This window comes from Ochotona princeps, chromosome 4 (genome assembly GCF_030435755.1).
Source record: "Ochotona princeps isolate mOchPri1 chromosome 4, mOchPri1.hap1, whole genome shotgun sequence".
Classification (NCBI taxonomy): Eukaryota; Metazoa; Chordata; class Mammalia; order Lagomorpha; family Ochotonidae; genus Ochotona; species Ochotona princeps.
The window spans coordinates 26,776,363-26,802,230 of NC_080835.1; the positions used below are offsets into that span (position 1 = coordinate 26,776,363).

The following is a 25,868-nucleotide window of genomic DNA, read 5'->3' on the forward strand; positions in this document are numbered from 1 at the left end:
CTGTTGATGACTGATTTAGCCTTGAGGCACACACCGGCACATATATGTGCACACATACACATATACGCACTCACAATGGCAGGCTACAATACAACATCTCGAGATCTGGAGACCACAGGGACAGTGGACACTCAGAGACCTGGCATCAGACAGGACAGGACCCCTGATATCAGAGACAGAATGTCTACCAAATGCTTCCTGTGCACAGAGCACACTAATCACACAGTCTTAAAGCACTGAAATCCTATTTTTATTAACTTTGTGATACTATTTAAAGACCTAGGGCAAGTTATAACCTTGATGGTAATACAATTAGTTTTCCAAGGTGTCATTAGTTTGTGACATTCACCAGAGAGTGCATTTTGTATTATGAACTAAGGGAAAGAAGAAAAAAAATAGTAAAATAAAGATTGTCGTGGGAGGCTGGGTGGGACTTCTCCCTTTGTTTCTCCCCTGACCCCAGATACAAGGAAAAATGATATTAGTGTGGAAACAATGGTACTTTCCTGTAGCCCTTGACCCTTAGTACCTTAATCAACTAGGTAAGATTATTTAAATAAATAAATAAATACTTTTAAAAAGATTGTCAACTGAGCACATCAGATTACTTATAAGTCAATATATAGTCAGCAAAGTTGAAAGACACACAAAAGAAATAGTTAGGATCAAATTTAACCAAGGGGGAAAAGACTTAGACATTGAAATCACTACCAGAGGAAATTTAAGAAGGTATGATATTAAACAAACTTTACCACATATTCATGAAACAGAAGATTTAATGTTAGTAAGATGACAATATCAATTGAAATATACAGATTCAATGTTATTCCTATAAAAATTCAACAGTGTGTGTGTTGTGTGCGCACACACACACACACTCGCACAGAGAGAGAAATTCAGGCTAAAATTCATGATTTCAAGGGACCCAGAGTAGCCAAAATAATGGTTAAAAAAAAAAAGATGATTAAAATCAGAAGACTCTTATTCACCAATTCCATAACTTCTACAAAATCACCGCTCAAAACAGGGTGATACAGGCATAAGGACATACATTTATAGGCCAACAGAACAAAGAGTGGCAAAATAAACCATCATATCTAATCTATAATCAATTCATTTCCAATAAAGGTCCAAAAAGCATCAACCGGAAAAGAGCAGGGGCGGACAACATGAAGAAAGAGGTTGGAGTGCCACTGGGAACTGCACCCCAGAGTAGAATGAACGTTTGTATCCCAGCTACTCTGAACTTCCAATCCGGCATTTTTCTGCTGTGCGTTCTACCACTCGAGCAAATCCTGAGTGGAGTTTCAGGCTCCTGGTCTCAGCCTTCCCCAGCTGGGGCTGCCACAGGTGTCTGCAGAGTAGAAAGCAAAAAATGGAGGATGTCTTGAAGATCTCTCTCTTTCTCTCACTCTCACTCTAACTCTGCCTTTTAAACAAATAAACATTTCTTAAAAAAAAAAAATCTAGGGCCCGCTGAGATGGCTAATGACTAAATCCTCCTCTTGCAAGCACCAGAATCCCATATGCTCCACTTCCTTTCCAGCTCCCTTCTGGCCTGGAAAGGCAGAGGAGTATGACCCAAAGCCTTGGGACCCTGAACCCATGCGGGAGATCCAGAGGAAGCTTCTGGCTTCAGCTTAGCTCAACTCTGTCCATTGCAGCCACGTGGGGAGTAAACAAGTAAATGGAAGATCTTTTTCTCTGTGTGCCTTTCTCTCTGTAAATCTGACTTTTCAAGGAAAAAATCTTTTATATATTTATATCTATATATACATATACTTTACATATTTATATATATACTTTATATATATTTAATATACTTATACATATACTTTATATATATACTATATATACTTATATATATAGCTTAAAAATCATTTAAAAATCTACCTTTAGCAAATAAATAAAACTATAAACTCAGAAGAAAACCTAGGAAGAAATACTCATAATCTCAGATTTAGTGACAGTTCTTTAAATTTTATACTTGAAGTATGGACAACAAAAAGGAATAAATTGCACATAAAGATTAAAAGTTTGTGGGACCAGTGCAGTGGCAAAGGAGGTGAATCCTCCATATGAGCCTTGGCTTAAGCCACAGCTGCTCCACTTTCCATCCAGCTCCCTACTTTGTTGCCTGGGAAAGCAGTCAAGGATGGCCCAAAGCCTTGGGACCCTGCACCCAGGTGGGAGACCCAGAACAAGCTTCTGGCACCCAGCTTCAGACTAATCCAGCTCTACCCATGGCAGCCATTTGGATAGTGAACAGAAATAGCAGATGGAAGATTCATATTCTCTCTCTCTCTCTCTCTCTCTCTCTCGCTCGCTCTAATTCTGGCTCTCAAGTACAATCAAATACAAATAAATCTTGAAAAAAATAAAAGATTAAAAATCCGTATGACCTGGGATGGAATTGTGGCACAGCATGTAAAACTACCATACAACACTAGCATCTCTACTTCTGACCCAGGTCCCTGCTAATGGCCTGCAAGAATTTGCATTCACGTGGAAAACTCGGTTAAACTTTGTGGCTCCTGGTTTCAATCTGACCCAGTCCAGGCTATGAGAGCCATTTAGGGAATGAACCAGTAAATGGATCCATCTCTATAAATGACTTTCAGATTAATTAAATAGTTAATTTTTAGACTAGCTTATCAAAAGACACTATAAGCTCAGATGTCTGACAGCAATTTAAATGCCACTTGGTATTCCTGCAACCATGTCAGGATGTCTGGGTTAGGATCTGGGGCTCAAGTCCTGGACCCACTGCTGACTTCAGTTTCCTGCTGAGACACACCATGGTAAAAAGCAGGTGATGGCGCAAGCAGCTGCATTCCTTCTAATCAAGTGAGAACCTAATGAGTTCTGGCTCCTCGTTTCAACTTGCCCAGCCCTGGCTCTTGTGGACACTTGGACAAAAAAAGCTAATGGATCGGACATCTCTATTTTTCTTTTTGTGTCTTTCTGCCTTTCAGATAAGTAAAAAACAAATTTAAGCATTTTAAGAAAGAGTGCAAAGACAACCAGATCACAGAATGAGCAAGATATGAGTTCACTTGCAAAATGATGATGACACAAGTTTAAAATGCAGAACATATGAAGAACTCCTACAACTGAATAACAAAATGATGAAATTCTCAGTGATCACAGTAGTGGTATTCACAAAACCAACAGGTAGATGGGAAACAGGTACAACTGAGCCCAACCATAGCTCTAAACTTAAAACCAACAGGCAAATTGTTTAACACCTTAAAATATTAATTGCTCATATGTAAAAGGCAGACTGTATTACTAGTTATTATGGTAATGGAAAATGAGCAATTAAATGAAATTTCCAACACAATGGCTGGGGAATAAGCCATTAACAAATATTATACTAAATATTAAAGTAACTGTGTGCTTCTCTGTTTTCATTCCACACATAAAAGAGTATCCATCAATAGGGCATAAGACACAGAAAACAAGCCCTGGGCTAACATTGTGGCATAGTAGTTCAAGCTATCAGCTGTAGCAACAGCATCCCAATTGGATGCTGGTTTGAGTCCTGGCTGCTCCACTTCTGATCCAGCACTCTTGTTAGGGTACTTGGGAAAAGCAGCAAAACATGGTCCAAGTGCTTGGACCCCTGCACCCATGTGGGAGACCAGAAAGAAGCTTCTAGCTCCTAGCTTCAAACCAGCCCAACTCCAGCCATTGCGGTCACTTGAGGAATGAACCAGGGGACAGAAGATCTTTCTGTCTCTCCCTCTACATCTGCAAATCTGCCTTCAATTAATGAACCATGAAAAGAAAAGTGAAATCCCTAAAACTTTGTAATACATAGTGGCAAAAAATAAAAATTGGACACTGATAGCAAGGAGGGGATACTATTAAAACCCTATCATTTCAAAGACAGGGGCTCTGCTGACAAGACTGAAGAACATGTTTACCTGCTATTTAGGGTAATTATAAATTGGCTATCAGGTACTAATAGGAGAAAACACGGCAGTTTTCTATCGACAAAATGTACCTACTTTTGATCTAACAAATCTCCATCTAGAAATGCTCTGAGAATGTGCCTCCCAGTGTTCCTAGACATGCAAGATTCTCTGTGTCTGCTAAAGTACATGTGCACCATAGAAAACTCACTGAATAAAGCTGGAAAAACATTTTATATAATCATTAAGCAGAACCATAACATAAAGGAACAAATTTTTTATTTCACATACATTATTGAACATCTTGGATAACAAGCCCCTACTAGTTACACAATTATGTCAATACTAAGTCACTTTTAATTTAGCCTATTTTTTGATAAGTACATTTTTTGGGGTAACTCAGTATCTTCTCATAAAAGAAACATATTTTTAATGTCAAAGTTTAACACATATTAGATTCTCTCTCCCAAGTAATACAATCTCACCACGCCAGCTGATATTTAAATTATTCACTGGCCACTGAACTGGCATTCCTCCATGGTAGCATACCCACTGTTAATATCAGTCAAGGTACTGAATTCCATCCACAGAAAGATGCTAAAGACTCAGAAACAAATAAGCACATACATTTTGAAGTACGTAAGGTCAAGACTGACATTTAATACGTGACATCATGACATTCTATTGCCAGTCTATTCGCAATGCTGTGTGGCATCTTTAAAACAAGGCTATATATAGCAAAGGAAAATACTGAACATTCAACCTGATATAAAAAGACCCATCAACCTGGTTTACGCAGCACTGTAATTATTACATATTTTGCACCTGCAATTTCACAACTAAATAAATTAACTTTATGAACTAGCTTTTGAAATACTTTTACCCCTTGTCTCACTAGCATTATTTAGGATTTATATATTAGTGCCTAATAATCAAATATCACATTCATAAGACAAAAGAATAGTAATAACACCAACTTCAAACCATTAATGTACAAACATGTATAGTCACATACACTTGGTAATAAAGACTTTAAAAATCTGTTTTTTTAGAATGTTAATCCTACTGTAACTTATTTGTATAATTTGCCTTCTTTCATTGTACTGAAATCTTTTACTGAGTCATTTACATTGGCTATTTAAGAAGTATAGAACTATCACAGTGGAATGAATCAGGGAGAATAAAGTACCAAGTTGATAAAATGTGAGGACTGTTTATGCAGGAAACACTTTACACTTCATTTCGGGAAGGATTGAGAGAAGTTAGAGACTGGAAAGAAAGAACCTAAAATTATTAACAAAGAGGCACACAGAAATCATTTCAGAATAAAAAAAAATAGAACTGAATAAACTCTTAATGTTTCGAGGATCCAATATTTAGACTATCTAAATTGATTCCAATGCTATTCCAAATTTAGAACATGACTAAGTAGTAGTATTTCTTCTCCCTCTCTCTCTCAGCAGCTTAGTCTGTTCAGTAATCCACTTAAAAGATCTAACCATATTCCCACAGCACAAAAATATAAGGACAATGCTCTAATGAAAATACTAATGTATTTGGTTTTAATGTTTCTGAATTCTTTAAATGACACAATTATGTGCATCAAAATATATGCAACTAATCCACTTGTTAGCCAATTTTGTATAGTTAACAAAATCACTTATTATACATGAATAAGGCTAGGGATATGTTAGAGGACTGTAATAAAGACAAACTGAAATAATGTGAGACTAACATACTGGATTATTCTCAAAGCAAGCAATCAGGACACAGGTTAAGTCTCCACTTAGGAGCGAGCACCATGTATTAGAGTGTTGGGTCCAAGCCCTAGTTTGGCTTCTGATCCAGTATCCTGCAATGTACAACCTGGGAGGCAACAGATGATGGGGCTCAAGCAGCTGGGTCCCTGCAACCCATGTGAAGAATCAGACTGTGTTCCATGCTCCTGGCTTCAGTGTGGCCCAAGCCCAGCTGAGAGGACATTTAAAAGAAATCAATCATCAGGGGCTGGCATCCCATATGAGCACCAGTTCATAAACCACCTGCTCCACTCCCATCCAGCTCCTTAATTATGGCCTGGGAAAGCAGTAGAGAATGGCCCAAAGCCTTAGAACCCTGCACCCATGTGGGAGACCCAGAGGAGACTCCTGGCTCCTGGATTTGGATTGGCTCTGCTCTACCTGTTAAGGTCACCTGGGGAGTGAACCAACAGATGGAAGATCTTTCTGCATCTCCTCTCTGTTAGTCTACCTTTCCAATAAAAATAAATAAATCTTTTTTTAAAAAATCAACCACCAGATGCAAAATCTTCAGCTCGTCTCAGTGTGTCTTTAAAATACATAAATGCCTAAAGTGGGCTACTTGAAAACTCTACAATAAAGCCTCAAAAAAGGAGACTACATGAAGATAACTCGTGACCCAGAAAACTCTAGGAATGTAAAGGTGTCCATACACTTTATTGCTTGATTCATGTATATAATAAAAATGCATTACTTATTTAAATTTACGAAACTACTGACATCACAAAAATATCTTATTTAACCAACACAACAATTATCCATGGATACAAGCAGAAGTTTGTTTTAGAAGGAAACCCACTTGTGATTACATAAAGAATTCAAAGTAAAGATGAACAATTAGGAATACATTGAAGTAATTCCAACATGGGTAGAATTTTACATCAGAAGACGTCAGAGGTCACTCCGGTGGCCCAGAGTGTTGAGCAGCCACCTACAACACTGACATTCTGCATGAACGCTATCAGAGTCCCAACTGCTCTATTTCCCATCCAGCTGCCTGCCAACGTACCCAGGAAAGCAGCAGATACTTCAGGTTCCTGGGCCCCTGCCACACCCACCTAAGAGATCTGGTTAGAGTTCCAGGCTTCTGGCTTTGGCCTGGTTCAGTTCCATCTATGTAGTCATCTCAAGAAGGAACCAACAGATGAAGATCTCTCTGTCTCTCCCCAACTCCTCCTCCCTTTGTAACTCTTTCAAATCAATCAATCTTCACAACAGAACAGTATTCAGAAAACTGAACATTCACATTCAAATGAATGAAGCTGAATTCATACCCAAAAAATAACTCAAAATGGATTTAAAATCTAAAATTAGACAACTACTCAAAGAAACTATAGGAAGTCTTTATCTGTACAACTGTGTTCACAGCTTGAAGAGGTAGAACTAGTAACCTAATTGACCAGGAGGTAGAAGCCAAATGTCCACTGATACAGATGGATCAATGAAGTATTATTCAGCCTTAAAAAAAAGAAACCCTTTCAGCCACCACATTAGACATGAATTTTGACAACATCACACTTCAGCGAAATACACCAACACACATAATAGGCTAATTTCACTAATGCGAGCAATTTAAGGTAATCACCCTGATAGGAAGACATAATAGAATGCTAGTTAACAGTAGCTACAGGAAGATAGGAAAGGGAAGTTGCTACTTAATGGGTACAAAGTTTCATATTTACAAGATGAAAAGTTCCAGAAACTTGTTTCACAAGAACATGAAAATGCTTACTATTGCTAAACTACATACTTAAAACTTAAAGTGATGGGGCTTTTGCCATGGTGTAATAGGTTAAGCCTTCATCTACAGTGCCAATATCGCATATGGGTACTGGTTCATGTCCAAAGGGGGCTCCACTTCCAATCCAGCTCCCTGCTAATACGCCTGGGAAAACAGTGAAAGATAGTCCAAGTGCCTGGGCCACAGCATTAGGGAAAACCAAGAAGCCCCTGGCATCAAACCCTCTCAGCTCTAGCCATTGCAGTCATTTGGAGGAGTGAACCAGAATACTGAAGTGCTCTCTCTTTTTCTCTCCTCTCTATAAATCTGCCTTTCAGATAAAATAAATAAAAGCGCTAAGGTGAAAACTACTTAGAGAGAGAGAGAGAGCAAGCGCTACTGGGCTTTTTGGTTAAAACAGAAAAAAAAATATTCTCCAAATTAAAAATAATGTGTCATCAAATTGTTAGCTCAAGAAAACAAGACACTTAATAAATAATTTTAACTTGTTTTACTACTAGTCTAGGGAATAGTATTGACAAAACATTTTCAGAATATACTGTAGTTTATAACAAAGATATTAAAGGCCTGCACAGTGGCCCAACTCTGATCTTCACAGCCATTTGGGGAGCGAACGGATGAATCATTCTCTCTCTCTTTCGCTACAACATGTTGTTCAAGATAATCAATTTTTCTAAATTCCTTAAACATAAAATACTTTTTTATTCATAACAAAAGCCACGCAAGTTAATACTACACTGTACAACATCCAATCAGCAAATCTAAATAATGACAGTATTCCGTTGACAAAGGTAAAGCAAAACAAGCATTACCATATTCTGCTACTGAGAACTCAAACTGGTTACAGTATTTTCTGCTGGGATTTGGAAATACTTATAAAAATTACATATGCACTTCTTTTCTGACTAAATAATTCTACCTGTAGGACGTTTCCCTGAAAGATATACCTCCCAACAATATGAAACACTATGCTTGAACTATTATTGTGTCATAGCCAGTTATCCCCAACTGAAAAAAACCAGCATTCCCATACAGGAGCCAGTTTGAGTCCCAGCTACATCACTTCCAAAGCAACTCCCTGCTAATAGCCTGGGAAAACAGTAAGAGATGGGGACCTAGCACAATGCCCTAGTGGCTAAATCCTTGCCTTGCAAATACTATGATCCCATATGGGTACGGGTTCATGTCCCAGCTGCTCCACTTTCCATTCAGCTCCCTGCTTGTGGCCTGGGAAAGCAGTAGAGGACAGCCCAAAGCCTTGGAACCTTGCACCTGTGTGGGAGATCCAGAAAAGGCTCCTGGCTTCGGATCTGCTCAGCTCTATCCATTGCGGTTGCTTAGGGAGTGAATCAACGGACAGAAGATCTTCATCTCTGTCTCTCCTTCCCTCTGTATATCTGCCTTTCCAATAAAAGTATAATCTTTAAAAAAAACAAAGGGGCCCAGCACAATAGCCCAGTAGCTGGATCCTCTCCTTCCAAACACCGGAATACCACATGGACACCAGTTCATGTCCTGGCTGCTCCATTTCCCATCCAGCTCGCTGCTTGTGGCCTGGGAGAGCAGTCAAGGATGGCCCAAAGCCTTGGGACCCTGAACCCATGTGGGAGACCCAGAAGAGGCTTCTGGCTTCGGATTGGCGCAACACCAGCCGTTGCAGTCACTTGAGGAGTGAATCATCAGACAGAAGACATTTCTCTCTGCCTCTCCTCCTCTCTGCGCATATATATATATATATATATATATATATATATATATATATATATGACTTTGCAATAAAAATAAATAAGTCCAAAAAAAAAGAAAATATAGAATAGGCCAGCATTGTAGCACAGTGGGTAAAGTCACTGTCTGCAGTGCCAGTCTCCCAAATTTATGCTGGTGGATATCCTGGCTGCTCCACTTCCACTCCAGCTTCCTGCTATCAGCCTGGGAACCCTGGATGAGGCTCCTGGCTCCTGGCGTCAGCCTGGACCAGCCCCTGCTGTTTCAGGCATGTGGAAAACGAACTAATGCATGGAAGATTCTCTTCTTCTGTCTCTCCTACTCTCTCTCAACTCTGAGTTTCAAAACAAATAGGGGGCAAGGAAGGGAGGTGGCAGCTGGTGTCACCGCACAGTAGTTCAAGCTTCCAGCTATAGCACCAGCATTGCGTATGTACACCAGTTCATGTCCTGGCTGCTCCATTTTTACTCCAACTTCAAGCTTATTGAATGGGAAAGCAGCAGAGGATGGTTCAAGTCCTTGGGACCCTGCACCCACATGGAAGACCTGGGCCAAAGCTCCTGGGCCAGCTTCAGATCAGTTCAGTTTTGGCCACTGTGACCATTTGGGAGGTAAACTAGCAAACGGAAGATTTCTGCTTTGCATCTCCTTCTCTCTGCAACTCTGTCTTTCATATATAAGCAAACCAGAAATGAGAGAATAGAAGAGAGGAGAGAGGAGGAAGAGGAGAAAAGGGGAGGAGAGGAAACATAAGAAAGAAAGAAAGAAAGAAAGAAAGAAAGAAAGAAAGAAAGAAAGAAAGAAAGAAAGAAAGAAAGAAAGAAAGAAAGAAAAGAAAGAAAGAAAAGAAAGAAAAGAAAGAAAGAAAGAAAGAAAAGAAAAGAAAGAAAGAAAGAAAAGAAAAGAAAGAAAGAAAGAAAGAAAGAAAGAAAGAAAGAAAGAAAGAAAGAAAGAAAGAAAGAAAGAAAGAAAACCAGTGTTCACCCATCCCTGTGACTAGCAGGTGGCTGGAATCTAGGACTGAGTGGTCCACCACAGAAACCACCAGGTGCCTTAGACTGGCACACAGACACCTGCACATAAGCCAAGCACCAGGCTAGGAACAGCCCAGAGTGGAGGTCACTAAGGAATTTTTGATGCATGTGGAACAGCCACCAGAGTCCATCACACCTGCCAACATGTTCATGAATTGGGCCTGGGGGTAGGCCAGGTGGGGGTAAGAGGGTCTACCCAAGCCAGGCCCCAAGAGCTGGGTCTGGGGGCAAACCAGGCAGAGGGTCCTGGAGGATCTCCCTAGGCCAGGCTGCTGGCACAAACTGGTGCATGCAAGAACTATAACTGGCTATAGAGGCCTGGGGGTGGGGGGCGTTGCTTGAATCTCATGATTGCCTCAGACATAAAGGATCCTGGATCTCAGGGAACTGAGTCTACAGATGTGTGGTCTGACCTTGAAGCACATGTAGCAATGTTGGGCCACCTCCACTGCTGAGTCCTGTGCAAAGGTGAAGAACATACACAGGTACACATGAAACGTAAGGCTGCTCTGTTGACCCAACTGAAGACTTCAAGTTTCGCCTCAAAGTGTGGAAAGATAAGCAAGTTGTCAACTCTTCAGGCAGAATTCTACAGCAAGCACTCAGTGGATGCTCTGTTCTATGGTAGTCATGGACAGCCAACAGGCCTTAGAATTTAAAGAAAGGACAATGAAGAGCCTGTGTAGGAATAGATGGAATTTGTCACTCTTGCCCAACGAAGTCAACAACTTCTCAGTGCAATCAAGGTGATGTGGGAGACACAGCCAAAGGTTATAAGAAGGCTCCATTAGATGAAGGAATGAAGGAATGAAATGGGACAACCAGGCAGCTAGCTTAGAAAGTCACACTTCCCCTGCTCTATGTAAATGTCACCTGCCTATCACCCAAGGAACCTGCCCAGGACATTCACCCCTCCACTCTCGTTCCTTGGCACATGCACAGTCTGGCAGCATGGAGTGCTGTGCTCTGCCCCTTCCCCCGGCCCCCCACCCAACAACTCAGGGGGAAATGCAGAAACAATTCTCTTACCCATTCTCTCCTCCCAACCCATTTCATTGCTGTTAGGGAGCCACATGCGTCTTTAATCCCCTCACCTTTTTAATCACCTTTTAGTTACAGTTACTGTTACAAAACTACACATAAACACATACATATATGTCAATGTATATTTCCCTAGCTTTATAACACAAAGGGCATAACAGTGACACACCTGGCACTGGAATCCAAATCTTGCTTTCTAAATACCACCTCCCAATAAAAGCAACATGAGACCAATCACAGGGCTGGGGCAAAAAAAAGTACAATGTAAGACAGAAAATCTTGCGTTACCAGAAAACAAGCACTTGAGGAAGGAGCAGTTGAAGCCACAGAGGCACAGGATCAAGCTTACCCAGGCTCTCTGGGCAACAAGGGGCAGTTTGTGCAACAACACAAATGACAGGTTACAGCCTACTAAATTAAATATTGGCTCCATTAATCCACACCAATATAAGTAAACAGAGTGAAAGAAAAGCTCTCTGAAGAAAAGCTTTTAACAGAAGTGATGGAATCAGACAAGTATCATTTGGCAGCCCCAACCACATTAAAAATATAAAAACTTATAATTAAGCTAGGATAATAACATGTTGACAGTTTCAAAGTATCTCTACTAGACACTTAAAAATTATAAAGAAAAAAGTGGTAACTTCATAGGAGAAAAGCTTATAGTCACATCACCTCCACCAACTGATTAAAGCTTACATTACCAGGGGTGGTGTTGTAGGACAGAGAATTAAGCTGCCACCTGGGAAGTCAGCATCCCACACAGAGCGGCAATTTGAGTCCTAGTTGTTCTACTTCTGATTCAGCTCCCTGCTAAGGTGCCTGGGAAGGCAGTAGAAGATGGCTTAAGTACTTGAGACTGTACTGATCGGGACGATCCAAATGGAGTTTGTGGCTCCTGACACAACCTGAACTGTGGTGGCCATTTGGGGAGTGAACCAGCAGATGAAAAGTTCTCTGTCTTTCCCTCTGGCACACTGCCTTTCAAATAAATAAATCACATCTTTAAATAACAACAATATCAATAGAAAAAAATTGATATCATGTGCTGTGCAAAATGTTATGATTTACCATATCTATGAAATTCTTGTCATACATGCACAATTTGAACTCAGTTATGCAAAAACATCAAACCAAACCGAAACGGAAAAACACTTTGCAAAATAACTGGTCATACTGTCCAAGGAGCTCTTTTTGGAGAAACAGTTACAAAAATTTTTGATAGTATTTGCCTAATCTTTTTGCACGTCTAAAATTATTTCTAAGCTAAAAAAAAAATTTTAAGAGGGATGGTAGTAAATCATAATGTTGTAGCATAATACATTAAGTTGCCACCTCCAACACCAGCATTCCATATGGGTACAGTTCATGTCCTGGCTACACCACTTCTGATCCAACTCCAATTCCCTGCTACTGGTCTAAGAAAAATAGTAGATGAGCCTGGCGCAATAGCCTAGCAGCTAACACCCTTGCCTTGAACATGCCAGGATCCTGTAGGGGTGCCAGTTCTAATCCCGACAGCCCCACTTCCCATACAGCTCCCTGCTTGTGGTCTGGGAAAGCAGTTGAGGACCCTGCACCCATGTAGGAGACCTGGAAGAGGCTCCTGGCTCCTGGCTTCCAATCTGCTCAGCTCCAGCCATTGTAGCAACTTGGGGAGTGAACCTTCGGATGGAAGATCTTCCTCTCTGTCTCTCCTCGTCTCTGTATATCTAACTTTCTAATAAAAATAAAATAAGTTCTTTTCAAAATGGAAAGAAAGAAAAGTAGTAGAAGATGGCTCAAGTGTTTGGGCCCTTGCCACCCACATGAGACATTAGTGGAAGGTCCTGGCTGCTGGCAACATCCTGACTCAATCCTGGCCATTGGGCGACTTGAGGAATGAACCAGCGAATGGGAGATTTCTCTCTATCTCTCCTAATCTCTCTGTAATTTTTTCAAATAATGGAATAGAGGAAACAGATTAAAGAAACAAACAAAAGAAGGAAATGAAACAAAGAAGAAAAGAAGGAAAAGAAGGGAGTGAGGGAGAAAGGAAAGAAGGAAGTCCCTGTCATGTCAAGTACACTTACCATACCAAACTAAATGCAAAATTGGGGAATAATAATACTAAGACACCTCAGATTTGTTGTCCTCTTCAACTCTACAAAGTGTTTTCAGGACTACCGTCTCACCATCTTCCCTGGGCCTCCCAGAAACCTCTTGAGGTAGACAGATGCACTGGTCTGTTTCAAGGAAATAGAGGCCGAGGCTCTCATAGTTCATGGGACATGGATGATGCCCCATAGCTGGTAATTGGCAAAGGGACACTGGCACCAAGATCTTCCTAGTCACTAAACCAGGCTTAATCCAGACAACAAGAAAACTGACAGCATGTTAACGCTTTCCTGTTGTTCTCCCTCCCTGTTCAGAACACGCAACTTTCTTGGTGTCAATTACACTGTAGTTACTAGAAAGGCAGAAATGGAAGGTGTTTGCTCTCCTCAATACACATATGAAGCACCTATTTACTTCACACTTTGAGGCACCAAATATTTTTAAAGAAAGAATCATGGATTATATTCTAGTTTATCACTGATACAATTTTACGTATCTCCAATCAAAGGACAAATGGATACCTAAAATTAACAATATCTATATGATAGGATTATTTGACAAGAAAAGAAACACTGAAGCATGTGAGAACCGAGATAAACCTTGAAAGCATTTTTCCACCGGGTGGGGGAGAAAGCCAATGTAAAAGGATTGAGGATGCTTGGAACAGATAAACCTACACAGAAAGAAGATTAGAGGCTCCCTAGGGCTCCATGGGTGGGGAACAATGGTTAAGGGACACAGAAGGTTCTTTCTGGGTTGGGTTGATGTAAACATTCAACAAATTGACGGTACTGATGAATACACAACTGTGCATACATTAAAGTCACCGTATAGTTTAAATGCATGAAGCTCAAGGTATGTGAATTGTGTTTTACTTTGATTCACTTTGTTTTACTTCTTTTTTTATAGATTCATTTATTTTTTTTTATTCAAAAGACAGATTTACACAGAGAAGGAGAGACAGAAAGATCTTCTGTCTACTGGCTCATTCCCTGAGTGGCTGCAATAACCAGAGCTGAGCCGATCCAGAGTGAGGAGACAGGAACCAGGAGCTTCCTCTGGGTGTCCTATGTGGGTGCAGGGTCCTAAGGCTTTTGGCCGTCCTCCACTGCTCTCCCAGGCCATAAGCAGGGAGTCAGATGGGATCCCAGTGCATGCAAGGCCAGGACTTAGCCAGAAGGCTACAGCAACGGGCCCTGTTTCATTTGATTTAACGTTAGAGCTCTGCCAAAACATTGAATAGAAGACCTGGTATAGGCAGTGATGCAATTATATCTGTGAGAATAAAGTACTGTCTGTTCAATGTACGGCATTACATTACAGTTTCAGAGCCATCTATCGAAAATAAATTCAGATGACAAACTCAGATAAAGGGGGTCTTCAGAAAGTTAATGGAAACTGTATATTATAAACAAACAATGTATGGACTCCTAATTTTTTTTTTGCATGAAAACACACTTAATTCTATTTTCCCAAGAATGTCTTAAGATTTTATTTACTTATTTATGTTTATTATGGAAAGACCAAGTTTTAGGGAAAAACAGAGGCAGACAAAAGTCTTCTACCCACTTCTTCACTATCCAAACACCCACTACAGCAGTGACTGGAGCCAGTTTGGAGCCAGGAGTCAGGAACTCCAACCAGGTAGTTCATGTGGGTGGAAGGAACCCAAACACGTGGGCCATCATCCACTACCTCCCAGGTGCATTAGCAGGAAATTGGATCAGAAACAGGAAGTAGCCAAAACTTAGAACCGACACATCCCAAGCAGTTTAACCTACTGCTCATGCTCCCAATACCCACCCTCCATGAGCTCTTACTTGTTTAATAAGATTCCTGACCAAAAATAACTTGTAGGATATAGAAGAAATTCTCAGCCACTTCACCCAATCTGGGTTTTCTGAGAGCAGGGGCGGGTTAGTGAGAATGCTCAAGAAGAGTCAACTCTGGCTCCTCCTCTGTTCTGCCGTTCACTCAGGGGTCATCTCTCCTGGGGACCCTTCTGTCTGCCCTACAGGTCAGGGCAAGTTCTCTCCTTTGGCCTCCAAGTACCCAGGACCCACCTCCTGCCTTTGTATTTCCTGAAATAAGCTATTTTCCTGGTCCATTTCCACTAATGGAATCATTAAGCATATAACTGAATGACCAGGGGCAAGTTGTATCTGTAGCCTAGAAAACACCCAACAAGGGCTAAAAAAAAATTTTGTGGCATTAAAACAAATACAGGGTGAATTCTGATCTACCTGGCTTGTGTGCATGTTTTCTGCTTGATAGCTCTTAACGCTACACCAACCATCATGCCTCAGAACGGTGAGAAAGCAGGAAACATAACAAGGAAAAGCACCTGGATAAAATCACGTAGTGTGTATACATGGTATTCTGCTAAAAAGTCCTTCGTACAAAATCTCAGTTATGATTCAAGGGGTTTCTCTCTGCTCTTTAATTTTGTTCCAGGTGCTCTGTTTTTGATACCTCATGATCTAAGAAGGCAACAGAGTTGGAAAGGTCCTAAGCAAAACTGTCAAGTCTAAACCGATTCTTCCCCATCACCTATCATGTGTCAACTAATACATGCAACGTAGAAAGCAAGCTTTAATTCAGCTGTCATTACAGCAAAGACTCACTGCAAAACAGGTTACATTACACCCCCAACCTCCTTTTCCGGTTGCTGTGCTCTGAAATGACTCAAAACCACAGGCCAAAATTCTATATTTAAAAAAAAGAAAAAATTCATGACCCGAATGCTGCCACCACATCTCATAAATACTGCACCTTCTACTTCTAAAACCTTTTACGTGCTCAAGAGCCCTATGTGTTCTTGACAGAAACCACACTCAAGCAGCCGAATTTAGAACATGCTGACCTTGAACAAATCAATGCCCTTACCATGTACTCCTGGCTTCTGTCACCGCAGCGGCAAGACAGCCTCACCATCTATAGTAGTCAACCATTTCTGGCCATGCTACTCCGGCTATTTTAAGATATCCCTACTACATTTCTGTGTCGCACAGTTCAAAGAAATAGAATAATACTTGAACTGGTGTTTAAACACAAATCATTGACCCTGGAAATCAGCATATGTGTGTTCCTACTGTGTTTAGCTCGAAAATATTTTATTTGGTAAGTTTCCACATCCTTCTCCCATTTTAAAAACACAATTTTAACAAAGAGTGAAAAAATCAAATACAAAACATTTTCAATATTTTCTAAACAGATTTATAAGTAACCTAGTTGAAAACTGAGCTGGAATTATCAGGGTTCAAAGCTGAAAGGGGGTAATGGCTCCCTGACACTTTCATGCAAACAATCCTGCATGTGAAAACAGTATGGGTAAGAACTTCATTACATGTTAGCAATCTACTTTCATATTTACTGAATCCTCCAACACTGTGATCTAATTGCCATAAGGTCCATTTTCAATTTTTTATCCCAGCTACATCAATCATAAAGCACTACTTACAAATTTTGCTTACAAACTTCCTTTACTTTCAACGCAGAACCTAGAATTTAGCATAGTAACAGCTTCTGTGAGATAAGTAAATTGCTTATCTGGAAATTTATATATGAACGAAAATCAGAAACTACTAATTATTCATTATCTTTTCCTTCATTTCCAACAAAGAAGCTAGTATTTCTGCATAGGCCTAATAGTAGAAATTTCCATAAAATATTTAACATTTTAGATTGCTTTTTAAAGGATGTGGTTCACTCTCCTAAAAGATTTATTAAGTCAGTAGACATTCTTATGCATAAAAAAATAAGACTTCTTTTTACACTCAGCCAAAATTTCAAAAGATTTTAAGACTCTTAGGTGTCACAGCATGCTAAACATGACATGCAGAATAATGCAGGACCCAAATAAAGTGAAATCATTTACTAACTAGTGAATATAGGACCCAAGTGCTGGAACTGGGGGTTGATATGTATTCGCTGATTACAAAAACCTAAAGACGGGACTCAAAGAGTACAAAGGAAGGGGAGGAGGGGAGGCACTAACCAAGGCTTTTTTTTTTTTTTTTAAGATTTACTTATTTTTATTGGAAAGGCAAACTCAAAGAGAGGAGAGAGACAGGGAGAACATGCTGACCTATTGTTCTATTGGCTGGTTTACTCCCCAAGTGGTCGCAAAGGCCAGAACTGAGATGATCCAAAACAACCCGATTTTTCTGGGTTTCCCATGTGAGTAAGGGGTTCAAAGGCTTTGGGTCAAATTCTACTGCTTTCCTAGACCACAGGCAAGGAGCTGGATGTCCATAGGGGATGCTAGCACTTGGCAAGGGGGGAAATTAGCCAGTTGAACAACTGCACTGAGCCCTAAAGATTTTCAAAACAGATTTTCTAGCAATGGGCATTTGGCATTGCAGCTAAGAGGCTGTTTGAAACACCGATACTCCACACTGGAGTTCCTAGTTCTATTCCAACATGCAGTTTCCTGACAGTGTGCCCCTGGAGGGCAGCAGGTGACAATGTCTCAAGTGAGTGCATGGACCCTTGGCACCCACCTAGAGTGGGCTCCTGGCTCCCAGCTGGAACCTGGTCCACCCCAACTGCTGCAGCCACTTGGGGAATGAAGCAGCAAATTGGAAATTCTCGTTTCTTTCTGTCTCTGCCTCCCTCCCTAGTCCCATTTCAAGTAAAATAAATGACAGAATTAAACCTACCACTTAAACTTTTCTTTTAATTCTATTTCCTGAAAATTGCTTTGAGGTATACTCATAAGCAAATCAAGACAAGATCAGTTTAATTTATTTTTGTTTCTTTTCCAGTTTTATTTGCAAAGTGACCAGGTGAAGGTGGAAAGAAGAGGGAAAGAGAAAGCACCTCCTGGGAGATTGGGTGCCTCTTGGAAGCAGAGAAAGGCACTCCCAGTTTAGTTTTAAAAGCTAAAAAATATTTAAGAGGCGGAATTTAACATAGTTGTTAAGATGAAACACTTTCATCCTGTATCAATGCCCTGGGTTAGGTCCCAAACAGCCTTCCAGTTCCAGGTTCCTGTTGATGCAGACACTGGAAGCAGCATGACACACCAAGTGCTTGAGTCAGCCAACCCTGTGCAGAACTCAGATTGAGTTCCCATCTCCTAGCTTCAACCTGTTCCAGTCCAAGCTGCTGCCGACATGTGGGCCTTGAATAAACATCTGGCTTTCTTTTGCTTTTTGCTTTTCAAATAAATTTTTCTTAAAAATATTTACATTCTTGGGCCCGGCACCGTGGCCTAGCGGCTAAAGTCTTTACCTTGAACACCCCGGAATCCCATATGGGCGCCGGTTCTAATCCCGGCAGCTCCACTTCCCAGCTTGTGGCCTGGGAAAGCAGTCGAGGACGGCCCAAAGATTTGGGACCCTGCACCCGCGTGGGAGACCCGGAAGAGGTTCCAGGTTCCCGGCTTCGGATCAGCGCGCACTGGCCGTTGCGGCTCACTTGGGGAGTGAATCATCAGACGGATGATCTTCCTCTCTGTCTCTCCTCTACTCTGTATATCTGACTTTGGAATAAAATAAATAAATCTTTAAAAAAAATTTTTACATTTTTTTCTTTTAAGTTAAGCATGCTGGGGATGGCATGGTGGCTCAGCAGTCTAATCATCCACCTGCAAGCACTGGCATCCCATATGGGTGCTGGTTCTAGTCTCAACTGCTCCGTTTCTGATCCAGCTCTCCATCTGTGGACTTGGGAGAATGTCCCAAGTCCTTGGGACCCTGCACCCACACCGGAGACCCAGAAGAACTTTCTGGTTTTTGGCTTTGGATCAGCTTAGCCTTGGCCATTGTGGCCATTTGAGGAGTGAATCAGCAGATGGAAGATCTCCCTCTGTGTCTCTTTCTTTCTCTCTCTCTCAAATCTGATTTTCAACCAAACATGGATCCCAGACAATCTTTCACCTTGTGGCACCAACATCCCATATGGGGACTGGTCTGTGTTTCTGATACTCCACTTCTGATCCACCTCCCTGTCTATAGCCTGGAAAAGCAGTGGCTGATGGCCGAAGTCCTCGGGAGTCTACCCACCTGGAAGACCCAGAAGAGGCTCCTGGGTCCCAGCTTCAGATCAGCTCTGGGCACTGTGGCCATTGGAGGAATAACTGGGAGATGGAAAATCTATTACACCTCTCCTTTTTGTACAATCTACCTTTCAAATAAAATAAACTTAAAAAGAAAACAGCAGGCCTGTACAGTGGTTCAAAGGCTAAATCCTCACCTTGCAAGCACCAGGATCCCATATGGGTGCCAGTTCGTATCCCAGCTGCTCCACTTCCCATCCAACTCCCTGCTAATGTGCCTGGGAACACAAAAGATGTCCCTGCATCCACTTGGGAGACCTGGAAGAAGCTTGTGGCTCCTGACTTCAGCCTGATCTCATCCTGACTATTACAGCATTTAGAGCAAACCAGCAGATGAAGACCTCTCTCTGGTCACCTCTCAATCTGTAACTTTACATTTCAAATAAATAAAATAAATCTGTTTTTTTAAAAAGAGTCCTCAGTTCATGCGGAATGCATATTATGAAAACATTACGGGAGAGGGATTACTCAAGCATCCCATGTGAGCACAGGTTCAAGTCTCAGTGCACCTGGGAAAACAGCAGATGGCCCTTGTACTTGAGCCAATGCAACTCCTGTGCAAGATCTGGCCCAGCCCTGACCATTATATACATTTGGAGAGTGAACAAGCGGAGAAGAAATTCTCTGTCTCTCTGAAATTCTGCCTTTCAAATAATTACTCTTTAAGAAAAAAAAAAAAAAACAACCTTGTGAATGGATTTCAAAAGTGTTTATACCAAATTAAAGCTTCTTTTAATTCCATTGTCTTGACTTCATTAGGTACTCTTGTATTTAACCAAAGCAGAATCTTCTATCACATATAGACATAGAGTCATTTTGGCAGTGACGGTTACCTACCTGTAGTACCGAGATTGTAGATATGTCGAACAAACAGTCTTTGATACGTGACTGGCCGACCCAAAATCTATTACTTTAACCCTATATGGCAGTCGAACAGGATCCACCAACATAATGTTCTCTGGTTTGAGGTCAGCATGTATTAAACCAAGACTTTTCAATTTTTTCAGTGCAGTAGCCACTTGCTGTAGAATGGGCCGTATCACTTTTAGAGGCAGAGGACTGAATTTATTCTGTTTCAGAAAGTCATATAAATTTTGTTCCAGCATCTCAAAGACTAAACAAGTATGGTTACGGTGCTGAAAACATTCATAAGCGCGTACAAAGTTATATTCATCCGCATTCTCAGTACTGAGCCTTGCTAATATGCTTACTTCTATTTGACCTTGACGTGCATAAGAAGGGTGGTTCTTCAAAATCTTGATTGCCACAATTTCATTTGTCCCTCTTTTCCAGCATTTAACTACCTGGCCAAAAGTACCTCGACCAAGAAAATCAAGGACTTCATAAGTATTTTTCATGGAGCAAAGGACTTCATGTTGCACTAACTGATAGTCACCTTCTCCGGTGGTACAACTCTGTTTGGTTCCTGTGGTAGCTGTCACAACTGTCACTGGGTTTCCCATGTTAGTTTGCAACATTGCAGGAAGTATGGACAATTCATCAACAATCTGCATTGCGCTGCTATGATTATCCAACTCCTCACTCTTGCGCTTCAATCCACATCGCTGGGTGCCTTCGAGGAAATGGAATCTGCTCCGCCACACTCCAACCGGAGGTGCCTCCACCGGGGCTGCCTGCGCCTGAGCCGCTATCACCTTTGTAGCACCTGCAGTGTTTTTTATAACAACAGCACTTGTCTGCAACGAAAAGTTGTGTCCTCGAGGTCTATTAAACAGTATCTTCGTGGGAGGATGAGAATTTCCACAGTTTCTACCATTCACATAGGTCCGTGGATAGTTTCTTTCCTGGAATACACAACTGCTGGGCTCTACTTTGAGTTTCTTCACACTACAAAAGGCACTTGACTGAGTTTGATAAACATATGGTGGGTAGACCAAGACTTGTGAGGCCATACCTTTAAAAACAAAAACAAAAAAGAAATATTAATATTTTTATCTCAGGCAACAGATTTTTAATATGCAAATCTATAATCTAAAATAAACATCTTCGAAATCTACATTTTAGTCAATTAGTATTCCAGTCATTTTGAGTATTACAAAAAAACCAGATTCAGAATAAAGATTAATTTACTCATTAATGCTTATTAAGAAACAACAAAAGTCAAGATATCTCAGAGAAAACAGATGTGTTGATCATTTTCCTCAAAAGGGAAAACTACAGATCCCTAAATTACACACATTTAGCAAAACTAAAACATTTTAACACAAAATTACAATGAAAAGAAAACAGAGCTTTTAGTTATTTCCCTAAATCTGAAGCTCAAGAACTGCCTCAAAGAGAAAAAAGAAAAAACTAAGTTTATTTTAAATATATATATAGTCAGATCTAAAATTCTAGTTCTTAAATATACTAGCATTTGATCTCAAAAGGCATTATTTACAAATTAATTATTCTACTCAATAATATTCATAGAGCCTCCCAATTTTGTTTTTGTATGGTTAAATGCCTTTACATGTCCTACAAACAAGTGTCCTTAGTCTATTTAAATTTCAAAATACGGATTACTATAAAACATGGCAAGGTTCTCCAAAACAATGACATTCTATGTTTTTTTTTTTATCCCTGTACATAAAAAACATTTGAGGTTATTAAAGGTAAAATACAAGATACTCTAATTACATGATCATTATGTACACAATAATTTTGCAAATTAATTTGACTCTGATTTAACACAGATATGAATGTGGAACTTACATTTCTTACTGCCATATCTAATTTTCTTCCTTATCCCTTTATTTTTTGTACAAAATCATTCAACAATTGTACACAGAAACTCAAACCACACAAATAACAATTCCTCAGTAACATAACAGAAAAACTGCATTAAACAGGTATTCAATCTACCATCTGCTTAATTAGTCTCTGAAAAACTATATGTAAGTCTAGGTTGAAGCAATTTGATATGAATTATCACTTGATAGAATATTCCACGTTTTCTACTTGTACGTGATTACCATGGAATTTCTCTAATTGTAAAGTCCTTGTAAAAATCATGCAAAAATAAACAACTAGCCAGAAATAAGCACTTTACCTTGATGTTCTTTTTATCTAATGCATTTCTGCACATCCATCCTAGAAATACCTGCAACACTCCTTCATGTTCAGACCCAATTCAGTCAATACTTTCTTACTGATGTCTTTTCTACCACATACACACTCACAAATCACCCTCCAGGAATAGCTGAGCATTCAGGGATCTCAGTCTCTGTGTGCTCACCCGCACTCCATGCATCACATCACATTGCAATGTCACTATGTAAACACCTCTTTGACACTAGGCCTGAATCAAAGCAGTCAGGATATGAAATTGGTGTTCAACTAATGTTGGATGTTTCAAAATACTTTCATTTTCCACATTCAAAAATATATGTTAATAATGATACCCTATCATTTTAGCAAATCACAAACATCAATTCTTCAATTTAGGAGCCAGCATTAAGGAGTAGTGCATTAAAACACTGCCTGCAACTCCAGCCTCCCATATGGGTGCTGGGTTGTGTCCCAGCTGGCCACTTCTGATCCAGCTTCTTGCTAGTCCCCTGGGGAAAGCAGCAGTAGACGCCCAAAGCTTGGACCTCAACAATCTACGCAGAAAATCCAGAAGCAGCTCCTGGCTCCTGGTTTTGGCTGCTCCAGTCCCAGCAATTGGGGTTTTCTGGGTAGTGAACCAGCTGATTAAATTTCTCTTTCCCTTTCTGTTCCTCCTCTCTGTAACTCTTTCAAGTAAAATAAATATTTTTTAAATGAAATAGGATACTTTTTAAAAGAAAAACAAATGAACAGAATTTGGGCTTCGCTTCAAGAAATACAGAACTGGACAACGTGGATGGGGCTAGGGATAAAATCAGATTTGCCATAAAACATTTTTTAAAAGCTCACAAAACCCCTAATTTTAAATATGTTTGCACTTTTTCTTAACAAACAAATACACACTTCAAACTCTACCCTAGAAAAATCCTGATTCAATAGACCAGAGGTGTGGTCCAGGCACAGGTGCTCCCAAGGATACTTAGATTCTCAACAAAATCTGATACCTTATCAGGACAAAAAGCGGTCAAATTCTAGTCCTCTCAGTTCAGGCCCTCACATCTGAAAAAACAAGAGACAGAATACCAGGGAATAGAACCAACGCATACCACTCTAGCTCAACCCATTCTCTCTGATTCACAAATCAAGGTATTATGTGAATAACAGCTGAAATGCTAAGTAGCTGATCCAAAGAAATTAAAGTGTTACAACTTCTGAATCCTGTTGTTCCTAAACTTTCTCTCCCAACAGACCAAGACAGAAAACAAGCAATCAACCCAACAGCCCCAACCATGGCAACCAACAGAAACTATGAAAAAGTCACTGTTCCTCACCAAGTCTCAACCACTGTGCTCTATCAGAACAATCACAAAGAAAAAGACTTCAGAACATAACCAATGACAAAAATGTCATGAGGGATGGAGAAAGCTAGTAATATTATCATCAGAAGCAAGTGGAGGCGGTGACAGCTACAATACATCACAAAAAAAAGAACCGCAAATTACTAATCAACTCATCCCTACCATATCCAAGTATTAAATCTTTTTCACTAATGTCCATTGTAGAATCAACAGCTGATAAGAATATCTTACGTATGATACTAATGAATGTTAGAATACTGGATTCCTGGGAACTGGGGAAGCACATGCATCCCAAAGTATCATCTGCTACAATACTTCTTGCTATTGTTTTTCACTGTAATAGATGCTAGCTTCCTCTACAACTACATTATTCAAGACTTTGTCATTTGTTCTTATCAGTTGATTAAGGAATGAAGTTGCTTAAATATTTATTTGAAAGGCAGAAAGAGGAACAGGCACACAGAGAGACCTTCATCCATTGGCTAATTCCCCACAGAGCCCCAACAGTCAGATCCTGGGCAAAGCAAAGCCAGAAAACCAAGATCTCCAACAAGTTCCTCCACCTGGGTGGCAGGGTTTTAAAGGGCCATCTTCCATTGTCTTCCCAGGCACATTAGCAGGGAACAGAACGGGAAGTGGTGCAGCTGGGACTCAAACCTGTACTCCAATGTTATCCCAGTGGTGGCTGAACCAAGTCTACTGCAACCTCAGCCCTTATTTTGCACTTTAAACATGCATGTCCCCAACCTGAATGAAAAACCACAAAGCTTTCTTTCATTCCTCAGGTTTGATAATCTCCCTTTCATCTTCTGTTGTCTGTGTTGCCAGCCAGATATACAGAAGAGGAGAGACAGAGAGGAAGATCTTCCATCCGATGATTCACTCCCCAAGTGAGCCGCAATGGGCCGGTGCACGCCGATCCGAAGCCGGGAACCAGGAACCTCTTCCGGGTCTCCCACGCGGGTGCAGGGTCCCAATGCATTGGGCCGTCCTCTCCTGCTTTCCCAGGCCACAAGCAGGGAGCTGGATGGGAAGTGGAGCTGCCAGGATTAGAACCGGCGCCCATATGGGATCCCGGGGCTTTCAAGGCGAGGACTTTAGCCGCTAGGCCACGCCGCCAGGCCCCCTCAAATTCTTACACTGAAATTAGCCAGTGCCTTTACCTAAAGCATTTGGGAGGCCCCTGGGTTCAGATGTGTCCACCCCTTCTGTGATGTGAGAATAGAACTGGAAGATGTCATCCCTCAGACACTGGCTCTGCTGTCTCCTACATCCTGGACTTCCTTCTCCTGCAGTCCTGGACAGCCTCCAGGACTGCAGGTAGTATATTTACATCTATTCTAAATCATCAAATTCAAGTACTATTGTAGCAGCCTAAGTGGACTGACATGGACCTTACTGTCAAATCCTCCAACATACTTTAAGTCCCACATGAACTCTATCCAAATTGTTCACATACTTTAACAATTACCAAACCAGCCATGTAACCAAAACTCACGCCACAGTCATGGATCTGACCACTACAAACCACAGTGAGATATATTCGCATGCCTCTTCTTATTACACATATCAGGCCTTCTGAAGATAGAGGGAACAGAGAAACACTCCACTAACACATTCCACTTATTAGCAACACACAATTTCTGAGTTAGTTTCTATTGAACAGAGTTCTTTTTTAAAAAACATTTATTTATTTTTATTCAAAATCAGATATACAGAGAGGAGGAGAGACAGGAAGATCTTCCATCTATTGAATTCACTCCACAAGTGATCGCAATAGCTGGTGCGTGCCGATACAAAGCCAGGACCCAGGAGCCTCTTCCAGGTCTCCCACATGGGTGCAGGGTCTCAAGGCTTTTTGAGCCATCCTCAACTGCTTTCCCAGGCCACAAGCAGGGAGCTGGATGGGAAGTGGGGCCACCAAGATTAGCACTGGCACCCATATGGGATCCCAGCGTGTTCAAGGCAAAGACTTTAGCTGCTAGGTTACCGTGCCGGGCCCAAACCCAGAGTTCTTTTAAGTGTACTCTGACATTACAATTAG

At 40.8% G+C, this 25,868-nt stretch overlaps 1 protein-coding gene across 7 annotated transcripts in view; it reads right to left on the reverse strand.

Moving 5' to 3' along the window:
• HIPK3 (homeodomain interacting protein kinase 3) overlaps window positions 1-25,868 on the reverse strand; it is a 123,312-nt gene that overhangs the window by 45,913 nt on the left and 51,531 nt on the right. For 4 of the 7 annotated variants that reach the window (XM_058663196.1, XM_004585418.4, XM_058663195.1 and 1 more), the window contains exon 2: window positions 20,253-21,330. In XM_058663196.1, coding sequence (XP_058519179.1) covers window positions 20,253-21,328 — 1,076 coding nt within the window. In that variant the 5' untranslated portion in view covers window positions 21,329-21,330. Of the gene's footprint in view, window positions 1-20,252; window positions 21,331-22,280; window positions 22,398-24,587; window positions 24,613-25,868 lie in introns of those variants that run through there. The other 3 variants (XM_058663199.1, XM_058663194.1, XM_058663198.1) reach the window with 2 other exon arrangements.